At 41.9% G+C, this 23,766-nt stretch overlaps 1 protein-coding gene across 2 annotated transcripts in view; it reads left to right on the top strand.

The window, feature by feature from the left end:
* Positions 1 to 23,220, top strand: part of FTCDNL1 (formiminotransferase cyclodeaminase N-terminal like) — a 91,695-nt gene extending 68,475 nt beyond the window's left edge. For both annotated transcript variants that reach the window (XM_023216853.1, XM_023216846.1), the window contains one exon: positions 22,925 to 23,220. In XM_023216853.1, the coding sequence (XP_023072621.1) occupies positions 22,925 to 22,947 (23 nt within the window). In that variant the 3' untranslated portion in view covers positions 22,948 to 23,220. The remainder of the gene's footprint in view (positions 1 to 22,924) is intronic.
* Positions 23,221 to 23,766: the final 546 nt, after the last annotated feature.

Raw genomic sequence — 23,766 nt, 5'->3', positions numbered from 1 at the left:
ATGGTATTAGGTCTAACATTTAAGTCTCTAATCCATCTTGAATTAATCTTCGTATAAGGAGTAAGGAAAGGATCCAGTTTCAGCTTTCTACTTATGGCTAGCCAATTTTCCCAGCACCATTTATTAAATAGGGAATCCTTTCCCCATTTCTTGTTTTTCTCAGGTTTGTCAAATATCAGATGGTTGTAGATGTGTGGCATTATTTCTGAAGGCTCCGTTCTGTTCCATTGGTCTATATCTCTGTTTTGGTACCAGTACCATGCTGTTTTGGTTACTGTAGCCTTGTAGTATAGTTTGAAGTCAGGTAGCGTGACGCCTCCGGCTTTGTCCTTTTGACTTAGGATTGTCTTGGCAATGCGGGCTCTTTTTTGGTTCCATATGAACTTTAAAGCAGTTTTTTCCAATTCTGTGAAGAAACTCATTGGTAGCTTGATGGGGATGGCATTGAATCTATAAATTACCTTGGGCAGTATGGCCATTTTCACAATATTGATTCTGCCTATCCATGAGCATGGTATGTTCTTCCATTTGTTTGTGTCCTCTTTGATTTCACTGAGCAGTGGTTTGTAGTTCTCCTTGAAGAGGTCCTTTACATCCCTTGTAAGTTGGATTCCTAGGTATTTTATTCTCTTTGAAGCAATTGTGAATGGAAGTTCATTCCTGATTTGGCTCTCTGCTTGTGAGACCCTGTTTCTAAAAGACAAAAAAATTCAATCATGTGAATTGCTGCCAATAATAACTAAAACTTAATAAAAACGTATTTTGCAATAATATCTACACGTTACAAGTAAAAAGGACTACAACTTAAGAATTTGGAAGAGTTTAGAGACCCTGACAGAAAGAAAGGTTTGTGATGATATATGACATTTCATATCCCCCATGTATGAGATCATGAAAACACTCAAGAATATGTCCAACCAAACAGTGAATAGAACAGAACAGGTAACTCAAGTTAGGGAAGATGAAAGAGCAAACAGCGTGAGCAACAAACCTTGTCACTTCATTATATAGCTGGGAAATCCTAATTTTTAGTTTCAGGGAAATAGGATTAAATACTCTTACTGTTTTTGTTAAATGAATCTCAAACTTCCCCAGCAATTTGAGTTAAGTGGGCATGTGTTCTGTGTGTTTTAAGTGTTCTCAGGCTACAACTCCCACTTTGATAGAGTCATGAATGCTGTGGGGTACCCTTAGGCCCCTTTTCTAGAAGACCCTGTTTCCCCAACTCTTGGAAGAGTTACTTGCTGATAACTCACAGATGAGTTTCTCCCCAGGAACTGTACCCAGTCAGAGAGCTGCCTTACCCAGGCCACACCTCCTTCCTGGGGAGAGCCCACATCAATGACTGGCTGATGTATGGTACAAAGTCCTGCCTGCAAGTCTGAGGGAGCGTCCCAGCTCCAACAGCTCCCAGTGAGACTGACTGAGGCCTTCATAGCAAATACATGGCACTGAAACTTCTCCCTCTGCCCAATATTGCTTCCCTCACCCCTGACAGGTTTGTTTTTGAGAGTCCTCCCCAATAAACCTCTAGTACGCAAATCTCAGAGCCTCAGAGTCTGTTTTCCAAGGAACACAGTCTACAACAGGGATTTTAAAGCTGAATCCCGTGGCATAGGTTGGCAGCAAGGATGCCTATCATTGGTGTGAGATAGAGCACTGATATAGCCCCTGGCATACAGTCTTAGCACAATTCCTAATCTTTACCTGGTGCTGAGGAGGGATTACACGTAGGTAGACCAGAATGCCCTGCTGGAGGAGTATCTCAGGCGTTTGAGAGTAGTAACTACAAGGACTTTGGAATCAGATTGCTGTTGCTTGGAGCCAGACAAGCTTGGAGATAATCACCAAGAAGTCCTACTTGGTAGCATAAAAAGACTCTTTCATCTCCTGTAAATGGAGGGTAGAAAAAGCTGAGGTTCAGGTTCCAAACTTAATTGTAAGGGTAGTGAGCCATCAAGGAAGATTAAATTTTCGACCCTAAGTGGTTGGCTACCCTGAGGTTAGGGCCTCAATTCAGAATGGGAACCTGAGAATTGAAATAGGGACATGTGGAATGATGCACTTGTCATCCTGAATCTTGAATCCCCAAATTCTTCTGAACTCTCCAGGTTCACTCCTCCCCATCAAAAGCTAGCATTGTAGCATGGTTGAACATGATACAAAACCCTCCCTTTTTTCAGCACAGAAAGACCACACTCAGAAGGTACCACACCTGGCTGCATGGCTTTAGACCAGTAACTCACACGATGAACGATGTAAGGTGTCTAGAGAATTGCTGGGCCTGCTGAAGGAGGAGGAGAATTGTGTCCTGAAGGTGCTGCTTGACCCACCTAACATGGCTAGGCAGAAGCCAGGAGAGGCCGTATAGGACAGGAGCCTGAAAGTGCTGGTGTGATGACGGTGGAACATAAATCTGGATAAGGGAGAATTTATTGATACGAGCACTCTTCTGATATATAGAATTTAAAACCCTGACAGGGTCCCAGAAGATGGTGCTAATACCTAAGCTCTAGGAAGCTTGGAGATAATGATGGCCCATACCATGTAACATTGAAATATTAGAATTATAATGGCCAATGATTGAAGGGTGGATCACAAGTTCCAAAGATGTATATGAGAACTTATTAATATTGGTGTCATTAAAGTTGGTATACAACCCCCCACTGCTAAATTTGACTGACTTAAAAAAAAAAAAAAAGACCCAGCGATGTAGTCATACTAAAGTAGATATTCTACATAGGGCCAGAAAACTTACCAGCCAACTATGTTATGTGGGCTTGGAGAATACTTGTTTATTGTATAATGAGAAAAGTACTAGTAACAGAGGCCATGGCCTTGCAGTAAAGCTTAGTGGCATCTTCTATTGTCTAGGGCTGACAGTAGGCAATGCTGCTTCAGAACCAGGCTCCCTGATGGCCCTGTATGATAGAATGCAGAGCAGGCACAATTATCATCATGTGTAGCAAGTCAAAGTGATATCCAAGAGTGCCAAACCTACAGAAATCTGTAGAGATGGGCAGTCAGCAAGAGGGTTGCTTATTCTATACAATCAAAAGAACTCAAGAATGGATGACAGTATGTTAAGGATGACCACCCAAAAAAGTCATAGTCCTTTGTCTAATTTATAGAACTGAGTTTTTAGACATGGAAGCCACTGACTGAAGGAGAGGTTGGATCTGAAGGATGAAGGGCCCTGCAAAATCATGAATGACTATAGTATACAGTTATGAAACAATGACGGAAGAGGAAGTCCCAGACATTTTGAGGACTATTGAATAGAAGTCATGGGCTGGAAACCGAGATAGAAACTTGCTGTTTTAATATGGTCCCCTCTTAGGAGGATATATGGAGGCCAGGTGAGAAATGGAAGAGCTCTGGTTCAGGTCCACCAGTCCCACAAACCTCCAGTGAGCATCTCTCTAGTCCCTCAGTGTATTATTGGAGTGAACATAACTGCCAATTGGTAGAACCCCACATTGAATCTCAGGACTATAGTTTAAGAACCTTCACATAAGAGAAGCCACGTGGAATCCTTTGAAACTTTCCCCTCAATCAAAATAGTAAATTGAAAAGGGTCACAAAAGAACGTAGTGGGGTGATGGAAATGTTCTATGTTTTGATTGCGGTGGTACTGATTACATTGATTCATACATTTGTCAAAAAGTCATCAAACTATGCACTCAAAATGAGTGCATTTTATTGTGTGTAAATTATTCCTCAATAAAGTTTATTAAAAATGTCATTTTGCCTGAGCGTGACAGACATTGAAGAAGTAAAGAAATCATATCTCTATTTAATTCAATAGTCAGCCTCCTGAAAAATCCAAATGGATCCTGGAGCATGAGAGTGAACTATACAAATTCACAAATAGGGGCCCCAGTTGTAGCTCTTCTGCCAGTTGTGCTGTCTTTGACAGAGCAAGTTAACAATACCTCACAAAGGCCGGGCACGGTGGCTGACACCTATAATCCCAGCACTTTGGGAGGCTGAAGCGGCAGGATCACAATGTCAGGAGATCAAGAACATCCTGGCTAACACGGTGAAATCTCGTCTCTACTAAAAATACAAAAAAGAAATTAGCCAGGTGTGGTGGCAGCTGCCTGTAGTCTCAGCTACTCGGGAGACTGAGGCAGGAGAATGGCATGAACCCAGGAGGCGGAGCTTGCAGTGAACCGAGATGGCACCACTGCATGCCAGCTTGGGCGACAGAGCGAGACTCCATCTTAAAAAAAAAGAAAAAGAAAAAAAACTTTTTTTTTTTAATACCACAAACATGGTATGTGACCCTTTGTCTGATAAATATGTATTCTATCTCCTTCCACAGGAAAGAGAATCAGATATAGCTCACAAGTTTTGGAGTGAACAACAGAATGTATGGTTTTTCTCTAGGGCTATATTAACTTTCCCACCCTCTGCCATTCTGTAGTTCTGAAGAGATACGAACTGCCTAGATATTCTACAGAATATCTTACTAGTCTATTGTATCAATCTATTGTGACATTGTGCTAATTGGATTGGATGAAAGAGAAGCACCAAGTAGGTTCGAGGCTCCAGAAAGTGGAAATAATGCCTATAGATGATTCAGGAGCCTATTAAATTAGTAAGTTTTATAGGGCTTCTCTGGTTTGGGGGATGACCTCCAAGGTAAGGGAAATGTTATTACATCATATAGTCCTGTCAGTAGGAAGGAAGAACAGTGCCTGAGGAGCTGCTTCAGATTTTGGTGGTAGCATATTCCACACTTGAGAATATCGCTCTTAGAGAAGAATAAATATGTACATATAGGTAATGGTTTATATCCCGACTGTTTGGTCAAATGCCTGGAGGGAGAAATACTGGCTAACCAAAGACAAGGAGGTCTGAGCAAAAGACATGATGGACCCATGGGAGTGAATGTGAAGTAAGAGAACCTTGAATATCACGTGAATATCTATGTGGAAGGAGAAAGTCATCAGCCAGCCTCTGATACCAGTCACTCAGTGCTGGCACAATGGGCATGTGAATGGAGTACGCTGTGGCAAAGATTGTGTGCTTCCTGTCTCTATAATTCTAGACTTTATGGGGTAGACATCTTGGTTCCTTAGAGGAAGAGCACTTCCACGAAGGGACACAAGAGACCAGCAGGCCCAGAGAGAAGTGACTCTTCTGGCAGGGACATTTGATCCTGGTCACACCAGGAAAGGGCAGAGGAGCTGGTACTTAATGGTGACAGTGGAGAATGTATTTGGTACCAAGGCATTTTGCTGTGGCATCTCTTGGTATTCCCCTGCCCACTTGTGATATCAAATAGACAAGTGCCTCAGCCATGCCCTAAGCTAGGGCTCAGAACCCCCAAAAATGAGGGTGTGTGCTACTTTGCAAAGCTGTCTAGATCAGCAGAAGTGCTACCTAGGAACAAAGGGAACCTGGATTAGGTAATAGAGGAAGAGATGGGCTGGTTTTGAGCCAGATGCAGAAGCAGGAAGAGAAGCATGGCAATAGTTTTCATCTTTACTTTTTTTTCAGGAAGAGACGAGTAAGAATCCTGGAGAAACTGATCCCAGAACTTGTTACATGAAGTCCATGGGGGTGAATGGCCTAAGGGTGGACTGAGGTATGGGGCGCTGCCAGATTCCCATCAGCAGGAGGGACTCATTCCACAGTCCGCTAGGAGTGCTGGCAGAACACAGCTCTCAACAGAGTCCCTCCCCAGGATTTGCCCTTGGTCAATTTCTTCTGTGAGGCAGGCAGCATCTAATGGAGGACTCAGGGATATAAGGGCCCAGCAGCCCCTTGCCCCATCCTAGCGAGGTGGGCCATCGGGGTTCCAGAGGTCCCTGTAGAGCTACATAAGGTCTTTGCTATTGGCTGCATCTTAGTTCAGTTTCTCTGTCCAGTCCTGCTTCCTTCACCCCACGGGCACTCCTGAGAGCACCTCCTGCACACCAATCTTAACCACAGTCTGTTCTCCAGGGAACTCCATGGACTGCTATTTTTCTTGCTTTTTATTTCATCAGGGCTAGCTGTTGGCACATGATAATAGGTGGTACTTTTGCAGGTAGTGAAAGCTAAGTGTCTCACTTTTGCAGGCTGTGGTCCTCTGCTGAGCCCCCTGGAAGAAGCCCTCAGTTGTCTTGCCTGTTTGTTCTTTCAGAGTCAAGGAGGATACAGTCTGGCTGTTGAGCTACTCTTAGGAGCGAGGACAACCCAGTACACTTAGGACTGATGTCACCATCTCCATTTCAAGCACATTTGCTGGAGGCTGATGTCACCCTTCTCACTACAGTTCCCTGCCCCTACCTGGGGTACACAAACCACACTGGGCCATGGGTTTTCAGGTTTGATTGTCCTTGTGTCCTTGCTCCAGACCCCCTGACATTGTTCTCCAAGACTGGTGCAATCACTGGAAGCACATTGCTTTTTTGCAAGGGTTCTCTCCTCTAAGAGTGCAAGGGAGCCCTTTGGTTCAAGAGAGGCAAATGGATTGAAATAATGAGTGCACAAGTGGAAGGTGGAGGGGGAGCTGCATTCAGGTTACTGTGTTTCCAGAATCCTCTTTTATTTTCAGTCTTCCGTTTTGCTTTCTGTTTCCCCATTCGCTCTTGAGATGACTTGTTTGTGTGCTGATTAGTTTGTGTGCTGATCTTCTATATGAAATAATTGTCAGGTCTAGGTAACTGGCAAGGACACTTACACAATTGGTCCAGTAAATTTGGGAAGTTTAGCTTCCTTGGTACAGTGAATAGCTCTTCTAGAATATGTTTCGCTTCAACTTTATAGTTCTAGTTAAAATTTTATTTGAGCAAATATCAATAAAGTCTTTTGCCCAGCCAATAGAGCCAATTTATAAGAAATATTGTCTATGTATAGTTTGAATATAGTAGTGGATATTTCATTTGGATTTTTCTTTACTTACATAATAAGGAAAACAGGACTTTTAAGTCTTTATTTTACCTCCAATTTTTGCATTTCAGAACTTGGAGAGGTACATTTTAAGACTGAGCAAATCTATCAATTATAATCTGATGGAAAAAGATATGACTGAGTGTTCTGCCTTAGCAAGAAAGTTCTTGTGATTACTTATTTGGTACTCATGTCCACTGAGAAAGCCTTTCCTGGGCTATTTATTACTCATGTGCTTTATAGAGCATTACAGTCAGTAAATATCCTTTGCCTGTCACAAGAATTTGCAATTATACTAGAATGTCATCATTTCAGGAAACTATAAAGCAATGAACATGTTTATTTTCAGCCACAAAGGGAAAAAATATCCTGAGAACCACATTCTCTTGGCAGTTTGAGGCATTTATTAGAAAATCTGTAATTTCTTTTTGTAATCCCACACTCAGTGGCCATATCCTTTAATGGAGGTATGTCAAGTCAGCAGAATTATATGGTACATTCTAAACTTGCTTTGCTGGGAAAATAGGACCCATGGCTTAATTTATAGGCTTGTTGAGCTCACCACCCTGCTGGCTCCCTAGAAGGAGGAGTTAAAGTCTCCTAATGGCTTAAAGGGGCCGAAAGTGCTCTCAGGTGCCCTCAGACCCTTGGAATGGTGGGCACCGAATTTCGACATTTTCATTTTACCTTAAGGAATGTGTTCTCTGCAAAATTAGATGACTTCAGAGATTTCTGTGTAATTCCACTGAGTAGAGATTGTCACTATTTTTTCTGTGTTTCTACCATGTTCCCAGTTTTTTATTCCTCAGTACCTAGAAATATTCTGGTTTTTAGGTGTTTGCTCCTTGAAATGTGCTTTCAGGATGGAGAGAACAAAAATCATCGAGGTGTTAGCGAGATAATGCCTAGTTCTGCTCTAGACCTAAATATGTATCAGTTGGCCACATTTTGCTTGCTGGCTGTGATCTCCTGAATTCTTCTTCTTTGTGTATGGTGATAGCTTCAGTTGGGACCAGACTTCCTGTTTTGGATTCCAGATTGAATGTTTTGGACCTCCTGTTTAAGTGGCAGGTGTCTGTGGTCAAACATGGTTTGGTTAATGTTTCTTCCTCTTGGTTCTCTACTTCTATCACTATATTTTTTAATTAATTAAATGGAGTGAAATCCACATTTTCTTTTGAAACAGAGCCTGATTGTATTTTTTGATATCCTTTAAGCTGCACCCCTTCTTCTTGCCCTTGTGCCCACATTTAGACATGCAGGATAAGAAAGCCTGCATGCCCCCTCCTTTGGTGCTGGAGGGAGGTTCAGGCCACATGAACCTCTGCCCTGAGTGGGAACGTTCCACCCCCTTGTCAGCCAAATATCCCTAAGCAGCCTCTTTCCCAAGCTCTCTCAAACCATTTTTGGGTGTGCTTTAGAGTCCCCCTTTTCCCCACAGAAAGCCTCATTATGTGAATGTGATGGTTAATTTTATGTATCAACTTGGCCATAATATCCAGATATTTGGTCAAACATTCTTCTAGTTGTTTCTGTGAAGGTATTTTTATGATGAGATTAATATTTACACCAGCCAACTTTAAGTAAAGCAGATGACCCTCCATAGTTTGGGTGGGCCTCATCCAGTCAGTTGAAGACTTTAACAGAAAAAGACTGACTTCCCTTAGAGAAAAGAAAATCCTGCTAACAAACCACCTTCATATGTGAGCTGCAGCATAAACTGTTCCCTGTCTCCAGCCTACTGGGTGACTCTGCAGAGTTTGGATTTTCTAGCTTCCACAGTTCTCCTAGCGATTTTCTTTTCTTTTCTCTTCTCTTTTCTTTTCTTTTCCTTTCTTTCATTCTTTCTTTCGAAATGGAGTCTTGCTCTGTCACCCAGGCTGGAGTGCAGCGACGTGATCTCGGCTTGCTGCAACCTCCGCCTCCCGGGTTCAAAAGATTCTCCTGCCTCAGCCTCCCAAGTGACTGGGATTACAGGTGCATGCCACTGCACCTGCCTACTTTTTGTATTTTTAGTAGAGATGGGGTTTCACCATGCTGGCCAGGCTAGTCTCGAACTCCTGACCTCTGGTGATCCACCTGCCTCGACCTCCCAAAGTGCTGGGATTACAGGGGTGAGCCACTATACTTGGCCTCAATACACACACACACACACACACACATACACATCTGTGTGTGTATATATATACACACACATATATTACACATGTATATGTGTGTATGTATACATAAGTGTATATATACACATATATGTGTGTGTATATATAGGGAATATGTAATCATAACACACATCTTATTCATTCTGTTTCTCTGGAGTATACTAACACAGTGATTAACAAACTTTTCTGTACCTTTTTAGTGTTGTGTGTGGAATCATCAATCTTAATATCTGAACCCCAGTTTGGGTGGGGTCCACCCTCTATCTACAGAGTGTCTACCACACCTTCAGTTTTAGCATATTTTGCTTTCACCTGCCAACCATCCCTTGCACAGTTGACTTAGGGGTTGTGTGCAGTTTTGGTAATGTGAGATGCAGAGGAGGACCCAAGTTGTACCTTTGATGCCAAGATGTTTAGTTAAATCCCATACTTGTGCAGGCCACTTTCAGTGCTGGACTAGACATGTCATTGGATAAAACACAGCATCCCTGCCATTTGTAATCGGACATAGGCTGTTAGAATGACGAATTGGCAACACGAGTGCAGTAGAGTAGTGTGATTAAAACTGAGATGGATGTTGTAAGGTGTTTTTTGGGGGATGTATGTGAGCCTTAGCTGAATTGTTGGAGCTAGATGTCAGACATCTGTTCCCTTGTTCTCATTATATGACAGATATGGCCCTGAAACCTAAGATTCTTTGGGCAACATCAGTTTCTGGCTTTCCTATCTTAGGATTCCAAGAGGCCATGGCCACTTAAAAGGAGATTCTGGCCAAGGCAGGCGGATCATGAGGTCAGGAGTTCGAGACCAGCCTGGCCAATATCATGAAACCCTGTCTCTACTAAAATTACAAAAATTAGCCAGGCGTGGTGGTGAGCACCTGTAGTCCCAGCTACTTGGGAGGTTGAGGCAGGAGAATGGTGTGAACCTGGGAGACACAACTTGCAGTGAGCCAAGATCGTGCCACTGCACTCCAGCCTGGGCAACAGAGTGAGACTCTGTCTCAGAAAAAAAGGGAGATCCTGCTACTGTACGAGCCTGCTCTGAGCCCCGGTTTCTTTATAAACTGGAAATGATCCTTATTTCATTGAGCGGTTGTGAGGGACAAATGAAGAAACATATGTAAGAGATTATTACCGAGCCTGGTACCTATAAGGTCCTCAAGAGGTACTCATTTCATTCGCTTTCTCTTTCTTTTTTCCTTCTTAAGTTCCTTTCTTTATGTTCTAAACTAGGTTGCAGGAAGAGGGGGAACAGTGGAGAATGAGTAGATATTACTCAGTGCTACCATTATTGGCAGCAGCTGGGAACATGAGCATGGATATCTGGAGAAGAAAAAGGAAGAATGGAGTCACTGACTCAATTCTAAGCCACTGATTTCCCGAGCTACAGGAATGTTGGTGACTGAAACTGTGCAGCTGAGTCCCCCACAGGAAATTGCTCCTGGCCTTAACGGACTTGCTTCCCTCAAGTTTTCATCAACTCCCAGGGAAATGACTGGTCAGTGTAAGGAAACAAAGGCCAGCCTCCTTGCCTCAATTTGGGCCAACTCTGATGGGCCATTACATTTGAAGACCATCTCAAGAAGTCCGTGGGGGATTGGCTGAGTCTGCTACAATAACATCGTTTTCAACTTTTCCTTCTGCTTAATATGCCTGGCTTCACGCCCTCACACATATCATTCCTGAGCATTCTCGAATAAACGTTCTCCAAAACGGGGTCAGAGTGTGGGGTCATGGGGAGGATTAGGGCTACTGTGTAGATATAGAGCATGCTGACATTTACTTAACCCCTACTGTATGTCATACCTTGGAAATGTGTCCCCTGCTCTTTGGGACCCTGACAGAGAAAACAAGAGTTAAGTGCTCAGAAAGAGGAAGCCCAACGTGTCACAAGATGATTTCAATTAAGGCAGTTTTCTCCCTTATCTGCAGTTTTGTTTTCCAAAGTTTTGGTTACCGTTAGTCAATGGTGGTGCAAGAACATTAGATGGAAAGTTCCAGAGATAAACAATTTGTAAGTTTTTAGTTGCATGCTACTCTAAGTAGCGTGATAAAATCTCCTGCTATCCTGCTTTGTCCTGCTCCAGATGTGATTCATCCCTTTGTCCAGCACATCCACACCGTCTACGCCACACGCTCATTAGTCACTTAGAAGACACGTTGGTTATCAGATTGACTCTCACAGTATCACAGTGTTTGTGTTTAAAAACCCTTATTCTGCTTAATAATGGCCCCAAAGTGTAAGAGTAGTGATGCTGGCATATTGTTACAATTGTTCTGTTTTATTATTAGTTACTGCTGTTGGTCTCTCACTGTATCTAACTTATAAATTAAACTTTATCATGGATATGTATATATAGGATAAAACATAGTGTATACAGAGCTTGGTACTGTTAGAAGATTCAGGCATCCACTGGAGTCTTGGAACATATCTCCCATAGATAAGAGGGGAGCTAGTATATTCTAATTCTACTGCTTTAATTGTAGGTAGTATTCTCTTAAAATCTAAATGACATACAATGCCAGTTCTCTACAAGAAAATCAGAACGTTGCTTGCTGTCATTGGGTGGTATGGAAATGATCTTTTTCCTAGAGTTTATAAAGAATCTTTTACTTAATGAGCTAAATGACCATGCATAATACATTTAAATTATGACATACTTTTCCCATTTACCATTTGCTTTTGTTCTTTTATACTATAAGAAATTAATGAGGCTGAGAATCTTAAACTGTGTTTTATGTATTGAAAATAATTATGATTAAGGGTCTTTTACACATGTGTATTTATCATGAATTCTTGTTCAAAGAACTATTTTTTATGGTTCAAGAAGCAAAATTAATTTAAATCGGCAGCTAATGCACAGTTCTCAATTCCATGATTCAACTGGATACTGCTGACATTTTTGTATGGAGTCTCCTTTAATGTAATAAAAGGTACGTCACTAAATGGTGTCTGGTATGAGAAGGGGTAGAACACTCATTGCCTGAAACCCACATGGTGATGTTCTGGGTCATATCATGAGCCATAGGTAGCACTCCATTGGCTTCATGTTCTCTATTGTCTTACAGTTGACTCATAGTGATAATGGAATGGTGTAATCAGTTGCTAATGTTTACATTCATATGTTGCAAAACTAAGGTGGCCAATCCATAAATGCACATGCCTGTCATTCTCTATAAGAGTAGGAAATAAAATTCATTATTGCATGCTCAGAATCCTTAACATAAGCCAGTAAAAGCATTACAAGGAATTTGCCTTCAGTGCTGTATACATGTACTGTGAGCTTGCATTTGGTCTGAGTATTCAGGACTGCAGGGCTCAGCATATAACAGGGCTGGATTCCTCAGCAGAGTAAGAGCTTACGGCTCTGTGCAGCTCTCTCTGTGCATCTGCTGGCAGCCAGGTGCTCCTTGTAGGGCAGAGTATGTAATTATGAATATTTTAAATGTGGGTAGTTGATCCCTTTTCTATTCAGCATGTAGCTATGAGTGAAGTGGCAGACAATGACCAGAATACTCTTTGTGTTCGCCTGAATTTATCAGAGAATATTGAAGTAAAGAGCCAAAGGGCTCTATTCTCCCTTCCCAGATATACAGGGAAGAACAGAATTCAGTCTTTGTCTGGGTGGTTAATTTTTAAAATGATATGTGAAGGATAATGCATGAATGACTAACAGCCCTGGGGGGGCTCAAGAAAATTGTATTTCACCAGAAGGAACAAATATATGCTGTTTTGAAGTGGAAGGGCTGTACTAAGAATTCAGATATGAAGAAGTATATTTTTGATAAGAAGATATTGAGACACAAAAAACCGGTATCAGAGGCAGCAAGGAATGTAATAAAAATATTCTGGCTTTGAGCCCCAGATGTGCCACTCACTGACTATGCGATGTTGGACTTTAAGTCATCTCTCCAAGCCTCAGTTTTCTCATCACCACAATTGGGAGATTAGGCCAGATTATCTCCCTAATTCCTTCTTAGTTGACTTATCTGTGATCCTGTGACACACTCTCTTAAGGTAAATGTGCACTCACACCTCTTTTCAAGGTGTGATCGCTAGGGATTGACTGCTCCAGCTCAAGAATGACTTTTGTTGAGTGCCTAATGCTGAGCCAACACAGGATCAAGCAATAAGGGTATAAGCAAAAAAAATTATCAACTGTACTGGTGGTGCCGAGATGAAGAAAAGGCCTGAAACAGAGGACAAATTGGGAGTTGTGGAGTACGAACTTAGAGAACATTAGACAGGAGATGTCAATGTAGATGCACAAGCATGAGGGTGAGTTTGAACAAAACTGTGAGCTGAGCTTTAGAGGATAGATAGGATTTGGGTAGGTTAAAAAAAAAGAAAAGATAGAATGGATCCTTCTTGTTGGAAGGTGAATCAGTCAGGTTCCTTGTAGGAAACAGATGATTCAATCAAACTGGGTACTGAGAAGAGTTTAGTAAACAGATCACTGAAACAGGTGTCGCCAGGGCTGAGGGAAACCAGTGCAGATGGTGCTGTGCCCTGGGCTAGTGACAGTGGTGAGCCACGACCACCCTGAAATAGCAAGGGGTAGGTGTGGGGACCACAACCAGACCTGTCTGGAGGGAGGAGAAACCTTCAGTAGAAGGATTGATGGAGACCAACAGATTGCAAACTGACAGCAGGAATCAGGGAAAAAATACCCAAATCTCTTTCTTCTCTCTCCTTGTATTAGTCTGTTCTCATACTGCTACTAAAGACATACCTGAGACCGAGTAATTTATCAAGGAAAGAGGTTTAACTGACTCACAGTTCCACATGGCTGGGGAGGCCTCACAATCATGGTGGAAGGCAAAGGAGGAGCAAAGTCATGTCTTACATGGTGGCAGGCAAGAGGACTTGTGCAGGGGAACTCCCATTTATCAAACTATCATAGCTCATGAGACTGATTGACTAATAAGAGTAAGGAGGAAACTGCCCCTATGATTCCGTTATCTCCACCTGGCCTCACCCATGACATGTGGGGATAATTACAATTCAAGGTGAGATTTGGGTGGGAACACAGCCAAACCACATCACTCCTTCAATTATTTTCTGGTAGATAGTGAAGGTCAGCACTTGTGGGAAAGGATGAAAAATGGATCTGAAGAAGCAAATGGAAGAACTCAGCAGAGCAGGAGATGTGAACACTCACAGAGATACAGCTAGAGACCAACATGAACAGTGGAAGTCTCTTGGTAGAGTCTTGCAAGTTGGGAAGAGGAATCACACACAGTCCGCCACTGAGCAGGGTCCTCTCGATTGCAGGACCACATTAGATTGCTGCAGGAGTGTGGGTGTGCGTGAAAGAGCTTGCAGAACATCCCCTAACATTCCTGGCCATGGTGAGGGGGCCCACGATGCCCACCCATCCAAACTTTTCCTTTGTGGAGAGACAAACTTAAATAGCTCCTCTCTTCTCATTCTTAACTCTAATCTCAGCAGCCAAGTACATGCTAAAGAGAGAGGGAATACTGGAGCCTAGGCAAATAATGATACAAGTAGAACTCTTGCTTTTCCCATGAGAACTCACCCTGGTAGTCTTCCAATACTCCATGGCACACGTTGCTGTCATCCATCTAGACCTTGCCTTCTCTTGGCTTGTCCTGGCACACCAGGTACCTGCCATTACTCTTTAATTGGTCCGCCTTTCCTTCCTTATTCTTCTTTCTGATTTCCAAATAAAAAAAAAAAACAAAACAAACAAACAAAAAAACTAGGCCGGCCACGGTGGCTCACGCCTGTAATCCCTGCATTTTGGGAGGCCAAGGTGGATGGATCATGAAGTCAGGAGATCGAGACCATCCTGGCTGACATGGTGAAACCCTGTCTCTACTGAAAAGTACAAAAAATTAGCCAGGTGTGGTGGTGGGCGCCTGTAGTCCCAGCTACCTGGGAGGCTGAGGCAGGAGAATGGCATGAACCCAGGAGGCGGAGCTGGCAGTGAGCCGAGACCATGCCACTGCACTCCAGCCCAGGTGACAGAGTGAGATTCCGTGTCAAAAAAAAAAATTATAACAAAATAAAAATAAATAAATAAATAAATAAATAAATAAATAAATAAATAAATAAACTAATTTCAACTGTGGGAAAAAGGGGAAATGTCAAATACAAAGTTTACCTTCTTCATGATTTTGCTCTGGACCATTAAAACTAAGTGGGGTTATAGATCCTCTCTTCAGAAAGGCATTGATTGAGATGACTGTAAAATGGGTCATTTGTCTGGAAAGTAGTAAATGTAATAGTATATAAAAACATAAAATGATGTAGAAGACTTCTTTACTCCTCGTTGTCCCTTTAATCTAGTAATAACTCATGGTAGAATATGTGGTGTTCTTATGAATAGAAGAACCTCGTATTAAGCATAAGAACCTCGTATTAAGAATTTTTCTGTATGCAAATATAAGAACCAAATAACAATGCAAATGCAATCTTTGACACAGGATTGATTTTTGTTTTTGTTAAGAATTTACAACTTCCACAATATATACTGCAATCAGTATAATTAATTCCCATGTCTTATATCTCTTTCCATATTTGTAAAAGTCTATACTTTCTTGACAATATGTATAATGAGGCACAATACTCTTCACTGTCTGTATCATAGCCTACTTATCAAGCCTAGAAAATGGGCTAAATGTTAAATATGTATGTTTCAGGTTATACAGAACTCAATAATGTCAGGTAATTGAGAAATTTCCTACTTTGTCCTTTTAATTCATTGAAATAAAACTTGTGCTGTGCTTATCTGGAGGTTTTAAAAGTTAGATTCTGCAAAACTCATTGTCTTAGTCTATTCCTGTTGCTATTGCAAAATACCTGAGACTGAATGATAGATAAATAATAGAAACCTACTTCTCGGTTTTTGAGGCTGGGAAGTCCAAGAATAAGGTGCTGGCAGGTTTGGTGTCTGGTGAGGGCTTGCTCTCTGCTTCCAAGATCATGTCTTGTTGCTGCTTCTTCTGGAGGAGACAGATGCTATGTTCTCATATGGTGGAAAAGAAAGAAGGGGTGCGTGGACCAAGCAGCTCTCTGAAGCCTGTTTTACAAGGATATTTATCCCATTCATGAATGCAGATCCCCTATGGCCTAATCACCTCCTGGAGTCCCTGCCTCTTAATACCATCACCTTGGGGTTTACATTCCAATATATGAACCTTGGGAGGGATGCATACATTTAAACCACAGCATTCATTAGTGCAGTTCTTTAATTGTCCTAAAAGATTGAGTTAATACCAGTAGATGAAAGTCAATTCAAACCAAGCTGTCTCAAATAAAGTAAGGTGATAACTGGAGGGATTCAAGTAGAAGCTGACTGTTCTTGGCTGTTGTGAAATGACAGGATTCAGCTATTTAAGAAAAGATTTGCCTTCAAGAGCTTCTAAGCCCTGAGTTCTCAGACTACCTGAAAACTGAAACTGATAAGCTCACTCACAAATACTCATGGGAAACATGGTACCTGGTATGGAAAAGAATCTGTTTTTTCAAGAATCTTTTTGTTTTCTAAAAGATTATTTGGCACTTAGAAATTTTTATAGAAAATCATTTTGATTTTATAAACTTCTTACTTCTCACCCTGGCATTGTCATCTTGATTGAATGTAACATTTTATATTGGGATCTTTTTATTATTAAATCCTATTTGTATCAGAATGGCTTGATCTCGATATTTAGTACTAATCAAAAATATTGCTTTGTTTTTTCTTACTTCCCCTACCTCAATAACCAGAAATATTGTATACTTTTAAGGCCTTTTTGTATGTTGCTCCCCACACATTTCAGTAAATCATTATTGTCTAGACACCAAGAGGAAGTCAGAAAACATTGCTGGAAGTGAAAATTCTTTAGGGATTCTCATTCAATACTAGAGCAATTAAATAGGACATATTATTGATCAATAGAGAGTACTTTCTTTACTATCTGCATACTTAGCAGTTACATCATTAACCATCAAGCCAACGTTTAAGTTCAAGGTCACATAAACCAAAAAAGCACTGTTTGGTACATGGCTACATGATCTGTCTTTGGAAAATACTTAACACGTTACAGAGAAAATGAAATACTACATTCTATATTAAAGCCACAATTAATATAGTATGTTGTGATTATCTACATATTTCTGATTCCTAAATTATATGGCAGAAACAAAATTATCAAATTATAACTACTCTGCTCATTTAGTCAGAAGATATAGGCCTAAAAATGTGTTCCTTATGGAATTCAAATCTTCCATAGCTTAAGGCAAACCATGCTGAAGGACAGTGGATGTCTGTTCAAAGGCCAATATGGTAAGGCTATGATGATGTGTAAGTTCAGTTTACAATTTATGTATCCTGTCAGCTTTAAGTTAGATAATCTTTACAAGTGTGTGGAAGCCACACATTATTTCAAAATTTGTGCCTAATGGGAAGTTGTGTTAATGTTATTAAAATTGCACTGTTCTCAAACCACACAATTTAATACTGTGTGCAATTCAAATTTACATTTGCACTTATAATGCCACTTTATTGCATTGACAGCACTTCCAGCGATTTGACATTGTAAGGAGGGTTTCACACTGGCCTGCCCAGGTTGTCTGTACATTGTTGAGTTGATGGGGGTGAAGGGAATGAGGAAAGCAGCAAAGATAGTGAACCTCAACTGACTTATTTAAGAAAAGACTTATTGCCACTAGGAATGAGGTGTGCCTATGTGTGTGGACCTGTAGTTAGAACAAACAGGGACAGAGGGACAGAGAAGGAGAAAGAGACCCAAAGAGAAAGCAGGGTGTCAAGGCAGAAGAACCACAACCACAGCAGGTGGGCTGGAGTCAAAAAAGAATGAAGGCCAGATGCAGTGGCTCACACCTCTCACACCTGTAATCCCAGTGTTTTGGGAAAGTGAGGCAGGTTTATTGCCGGAGCTCAGGAGGTTGAGACCAGCCTGGGCAACGTGGTGAAACCCTGCCTCTACCCAAAATACAAAAAGTAAGCCAGGTATGGTGGTGTACACCGGTGGTCCCACCTATTTGGGAGGTTGAGGTGGGAGGATTGCTTGAACCTGGGAGGTTGCTGTGAGCTGACAGCACGCCCCTGCACTCCAACCTAGGTGACAGAGTGAGACCTTGTCTCAAAAAAAAAAAAAAAAAAAAAAAAAAAAAATAGAATGAAGACAAAAAAGAGATGCCACATGGTAGTAGTTTCAGGCTAGGATTTCCTTTTTGCCTCCTTTTACAAGGCTGAAGTAAAGGTCCATATTATTACTACTATTTTGTAACAGACTTTATTTTTTAGAGCAGTTGTAGGTTTGCAGCAAAATTGAGCACTAAGTACAGAGTTCCCATATACTTCCTGCTCCCCTCTCCCAGCCTACCCCCCTGTCAACATTCCCCCCACAGAGTGCTACATTTGTTATAATTGATGGACCTACATTGACACATCATCATGTCAAGTTCATCGTTAACATTCGGGTTCACTCTTGGTGTTGTACAGTCCATGGGTTTTGACAAATGCATAATGGTATGCAGCCACCAATACAGTATCTTACATAATAGTTTCACTGACCTAAAAATCCTGTGTGCACTGCCTGTTCATCCCTCCTCATGTTATTTTTTACGTTGACTATTTTGGGACTGAATTCCCCCTTGCTGATCTTGAGACGGGAGAAAGAAGGCCCACATGCTCAGGTCCTAGGTGTGGGCTGTTTACCCATGAGTGACACTGACGTCTACTATGAGGCACTCAGACCACTAAGTCTGTACTTAGATGACTTGAGAAAGCTTCAGAATGGCTGTGTGCGAAGGTCAGGGAAGTCTTTGGGGCTGGGCCTAGGCAGGTCTGAATGCCTGGGTCAGGGGGAGTAGGGAAGCCGGTGCAGGAGGAGAGCTGGGACGCATGACACAGGGTCTTGAAAGGTCCTATTTGTGCAGAGTAGTCACAACAGAAAGCTCATCTGGATTCCAGGTTTCACATGCCTAGGGGCGCTGTGGACATTTGCTTTACAGAATTCTAGTAATTCTGTTCCAGTAAATGGCCAGAGTCCTCCGATTTCGCTGGACTCGGGGAAGAGGCAGCTTTTAATACCTCTCCAGGCGTTTCATAGGAGAGTCCTGAGTCCTGCACTTACTCAGAAAGTGACTGATAAGGTAGGAAGTAGAGAGAATCTGACCAAATAAACCACTGTACTTTATGCGTATTCATGTTCCAGTGTGACCAAAATGAAGGCTTTTGGGGAGCTGAATCATGAATGTTAGCACAGTATATGACTTTGGTGATAGTCTAAGTGGCAGCATGGTACAAAGACTAACAGATGGCCCCAGAGCCAGGCTTCCTGGGTCCAGAGTCCAGGCCTGCTGCTTTGTCATGTGCATGATTTTGGGCAGGTTACTTCACCTTTCTGTGCCTCAATTTTTTTCATCGGCAGAATGGGGATAATAATAGTGCTTGCCTTGTGAGTATTAAACAAAGTAATGTTTTAGTAATTTGGTAGTGTTTTAGTAACTTAGCGATGTTTTAGCAATGTGTATCCCTTTGGAGAGTGTCTAGTGCACAGTACGTGCCACGACAATATTTGTTAAATAAATATTCCAGGCCGGGTGCGGTGGCTCACGCCTGTAATCCCAATACTTTGGGAGGCCGAAACAGGTGGATCTCTTGAGGTCAGGAGTTCGAGAGCAGCCTGGACAACATGGTGAAACCCCGTATTTACTAAAAATATAAAAATTAGCCAGGCGTTGTGGCAGGTGTCTGTGATCCCAGCTACTTAGGAGGCTGAGGCAGGAGAATCGATAGAACCTGGGAGGCGGAAGTTGCAGTAAGCCAAGATCGTGCCACTTCACTCCAGCCTGGGGGACAGCGTGAGACTCCATCTCAAATAAATAAATAAATAAAATATTCCAACATTGTCATTTGACAGATGAGGAAACTTCTCTTAGACATAATTTACTTCAAAATTTCACAGGGATTTCACCAGTCTGACTGTAAATCCTTACAGTTTATAAAGCCGCTGCTGCCAGAAATTTTGAGATTTTTCTTCTTGGCATTGAATAGAGGCAGAGGTTCTTTCCTATGAAACGGTCTCTGCATTCAAATCCCCAAGTGATCTCATCCCTGGACAAGACTAGCAGAAATGAGTGAGAGCCCCGGCAGATCCAGGCAGGAAACACAGGTCGGTAAGTGGGAGCTTGGGGAAAGGTGAGCAGGGAGCTGGGAGGAGGCCGAAAAAGGCTTCATTATTTCTTCGATGAAGATCCCCAGTGAACCTCCAGATGGTGGGGGCTACATAAAAATATTTAAGACAGGGAGCCCCCTGTCACCTCCCACCCTTGTAATACTATATCAGATGTGTTTTGGGAGAATGCAAATCACCCACATTGTAAGATGCTCTGCAAAACTTGGTGCACACTGCAAGTCATGCTGCGGGAGAGGACAGGGTGAATGCTCAGAGGCCCTGGAGACTCTAGCAAGAAACCTGGTTTTCCTGCATGGTCTGTGGAATCTACCTCATTAGTAAGGGTGAAACCCTGAAAATCACTGGAGCATTGTCATCTCTGCATGACGTCTCTGTAATTGTAGTGACTTAGAACTGGATGGGCCCTGAGCACTGCTTTTCGGTCAGAAGACAGTAAAGCGTTGTTACTTAGAACTAGATGTATTGAGAAATGTCTCTTTCACTCCTTCACTTTTTTATAACTCCCTGTTTAATTGACTGCATTGAACATGCATCTCATGACAATTATGTGATTTCTCTAAGTGATATTACAAAGCAAAAATGTTAAGATTGACCCTAAATGTGTGCTTTTATGTTCACACTGAACCTTGCATTTTACAGGAATGATGTTGTCCTTGCAGTTTTCAGGATAGTATTACCTTATCTCATTTGATTGTTATAGATAACCTATAAGGTGAAATATGCTATTATACATAAATGTACATAAATATGATAGATATAACTGTATATGTGATATAATATATATGACATAGGCAGATTAGTTTCTTATTGCCATTGTACAGATGAGGCACCCGAAAGAGTGTATACTGTCACACAATAAAGGGTAACACTGCAAACATTCATTTATTTACTTATTCATTTACTTGTTAAATATCCATTTATGCTGTTTTACTGGGCCAACACCATCTAAGTTCTGGAGAGGCAGCAGAGAATAAGACAGAAGAGACCCCAGTTTTCCTGGAACTTATTTTTCAGCAGGGGAAAGATAAGCATTAAAGTGAGTTCGTCCAGCCCGTGGCCTGTGGGATACATGCGGCCCAGAATTGCTTTGAATGCAGCCCAATATAAATTTGTAAACTTTCTTTCTTTCTTTTTTTTCTTTTTGAGACGGAGTTTTACTCTTGTTGCCCAGGCTGGAGTGCAATGGCGAGGCCTCGGCTCACTGCAACCTCCACTTCCCAGGTTCAAGTGATTCTCCTGCCTCAGCCTCCCGAGTAGCTGGGACTACAGGCGCCCACCACCATGCTTGGCTAATTTTTGTATTTTTAGTAGAGATGAGGTTTCAAGATATTGGCCATGCTGGTCTCAAACTCCTGACCTCGTGATCTACACACCTCGGCCTCCCAAAGTGCTGGGATTATAGTCATGAGCCACCCCGTCTGGCCACAAATTTGTAAACTTTCTGAAAACGTTATGAGTTTTTTTTTTTTTTTTTTCCTCATTGGCTATCATTAGTGTTAATGTATTTTATGTGTGCCCCAAGACAATTCTTCTTCTTTCAATGTGGCTCAGGGAAGCCAAAAGATTGGACACTCCTGCATTAAACAAACAACTGAAAGATAATGTGAGATAGTAAACAATGTTAAGAAGAAATAAAATAGAACAACTTTTGATCAGGTGGTGAGGGTGGCTTCTGAGGAGGTAAGTGGCCTGAGACTTAAGAAAAGTCAGAACAGACATGTGAAGACTTGAGACAGAGCATCCCACATGAAAGTCACAGAAAGTGCAAAATGCTGAAGACAGGACCCAGGACAGGAAGCCAGCATGGCTGGGGTGTAGTGGATGAAGATGTTGGTGTTTGGGATTTTACCCTATTTACAGGCTCATAAATTAGCCTGTTACTATTTCATGGATACCAGAAGATGACATGAGCCTCCTGGGTTAGGCTCATAGCACAGCCAGCAATATTTGGCATCAGGTTTTCCTCAGTTTCATTTGTCTCCAAAGTCCCAGGAGGGCAACACAGACAGGCCAGGTGGGTGGCATGTACTCAGTGAGATGTGTCCACCTGAGAAACATCGAGATCAGGAACCCACTGCTCTATTTATGGCAAGTGGTAAGCAAGACTGCTCTTTTTGTCCTGGAGAGAGATGTAATCTCATCCAACCAGCCTGGGTCAAGGGCGGCCGGAGTCTTGCATTTTCAACGTACACAGTGAGAATAGGCAGCACGCTCAGGTCCATGGTAGATTGCCTCTGCCAACAGGGGCAGAGCATGCAGAAAGGCAGACCTGGGTTGTGCAGGACCTGATGTGGCCCTGGCTGGGATTTATTCAGGGGTGGCATGAGCCTTCATTTACTAGTTGCTGTCATTACACCAGTATATTCATGGATACCTGCAGGCTTCTTACTCTGTGCAGGGAGCAGTCAGGGTCCTGGCAAGAAAATGCTGGAATATTCAAAGGATTAACTGAAAAACAGAGTAGTGAAGGGACTACTTACAGAGACATGGGCTGGGTCAAAGGCATCAATAAGTGAGAGCGAGTGACTTAGGGACCACTGTCACCAGAAGCCAGAGAACCTGAAGCCTTAGAAGAGAGCTGCCAGGTAGCTACTGTCAGCCAGACAGTGAAGCAGGGAGAGGAATGGGGGTTGAGTGGAGAGGGGTAATGCCTCAACCACTCTTTCTCTTCCAAACACTAATCTCTCCTTCCCTTATTCCCAGTGGACAAATGCAACCAAGCCTAAAGACAAGTGCTATTGCGAGGTCAACATCCAGGAACCAGAGCAGGGAAGAGCAATCCACAGAATGGATCTGGGGTGACTCATGGAGGAAAACCAACACACAGTATCATTTAATTCTTTTAAAAAAGATAGAAAATTACACCATACCCAGAATTACTAAATTCTAAATAGAGGGTATATTGCATTTGCATTTTTAAAAGAATGTTTCCCCATATATCTTTTAAAAATTCATTTTAAAGATATACAATAAAAAGTGTTTAACTCTGTTTTTCAAAATAATTTGTTTATAAAATTGGACTGACTCACCCACTTATATACAAGGTGTTAAAGGCATTTGTGTTTGTTTGTTTTACACTCCGGAAGGAGCCCTGGCCTAAGGGACAGGAAAAGTAGATTCCAGTCCCAAATTTATCATTAACTGGTTGTAAATGACAGGGTTGCCAATAGTCTCTGAACCTCTTTCCAGTTAACTGCTATGTTTGAATACTGCATATGATCAAGAAAGCAGAACTTTCTCTCTGTTATGGGAAACAGTTGGGTTGCCTGAACTTTGTAATTAGCTTTGCCTTACTGTTTGTTTTTTAGTAGAGTTTTTTTTTTTCTCTTTAGTTCTGATTTAATCAATGTTCTTTCTTATGACTCCCCCGCTCCACCCCCAGAATTCTGGTTTATTCAGATTTCTCTATATCTTGGTCAAAACAAATCCAGATTCATACATGAAACAAGTAACTAATCCTTTTCAGTTTTCAAAGGTGGTATGTAATATTGAAGATAAACAGAGTGATCAACACAAATCCCTACTTTTCCTGTTAGAATCAAAGC

Source organism: Piliocolobus tephrosceles, chromosome 11 (genome assembly GCF_002776525.5).
Source record: "Piliocolobus tephrosceles isolate RC106 chromosome 11, ASM277652v3, whole genome shotgun sequence".
Lineage (NCBI taxonomy): Eukaryota > Metazoa > Chordata > Mammalia > Primates > Cercopithecidae > Piliocolobus > Piliocolobus tephrosceles.
The sequence above is the reverse complement of the archived record's forward strand: the minus strand, read 5'-3'. Positions and strand labels throughout refer to the sequence as shown.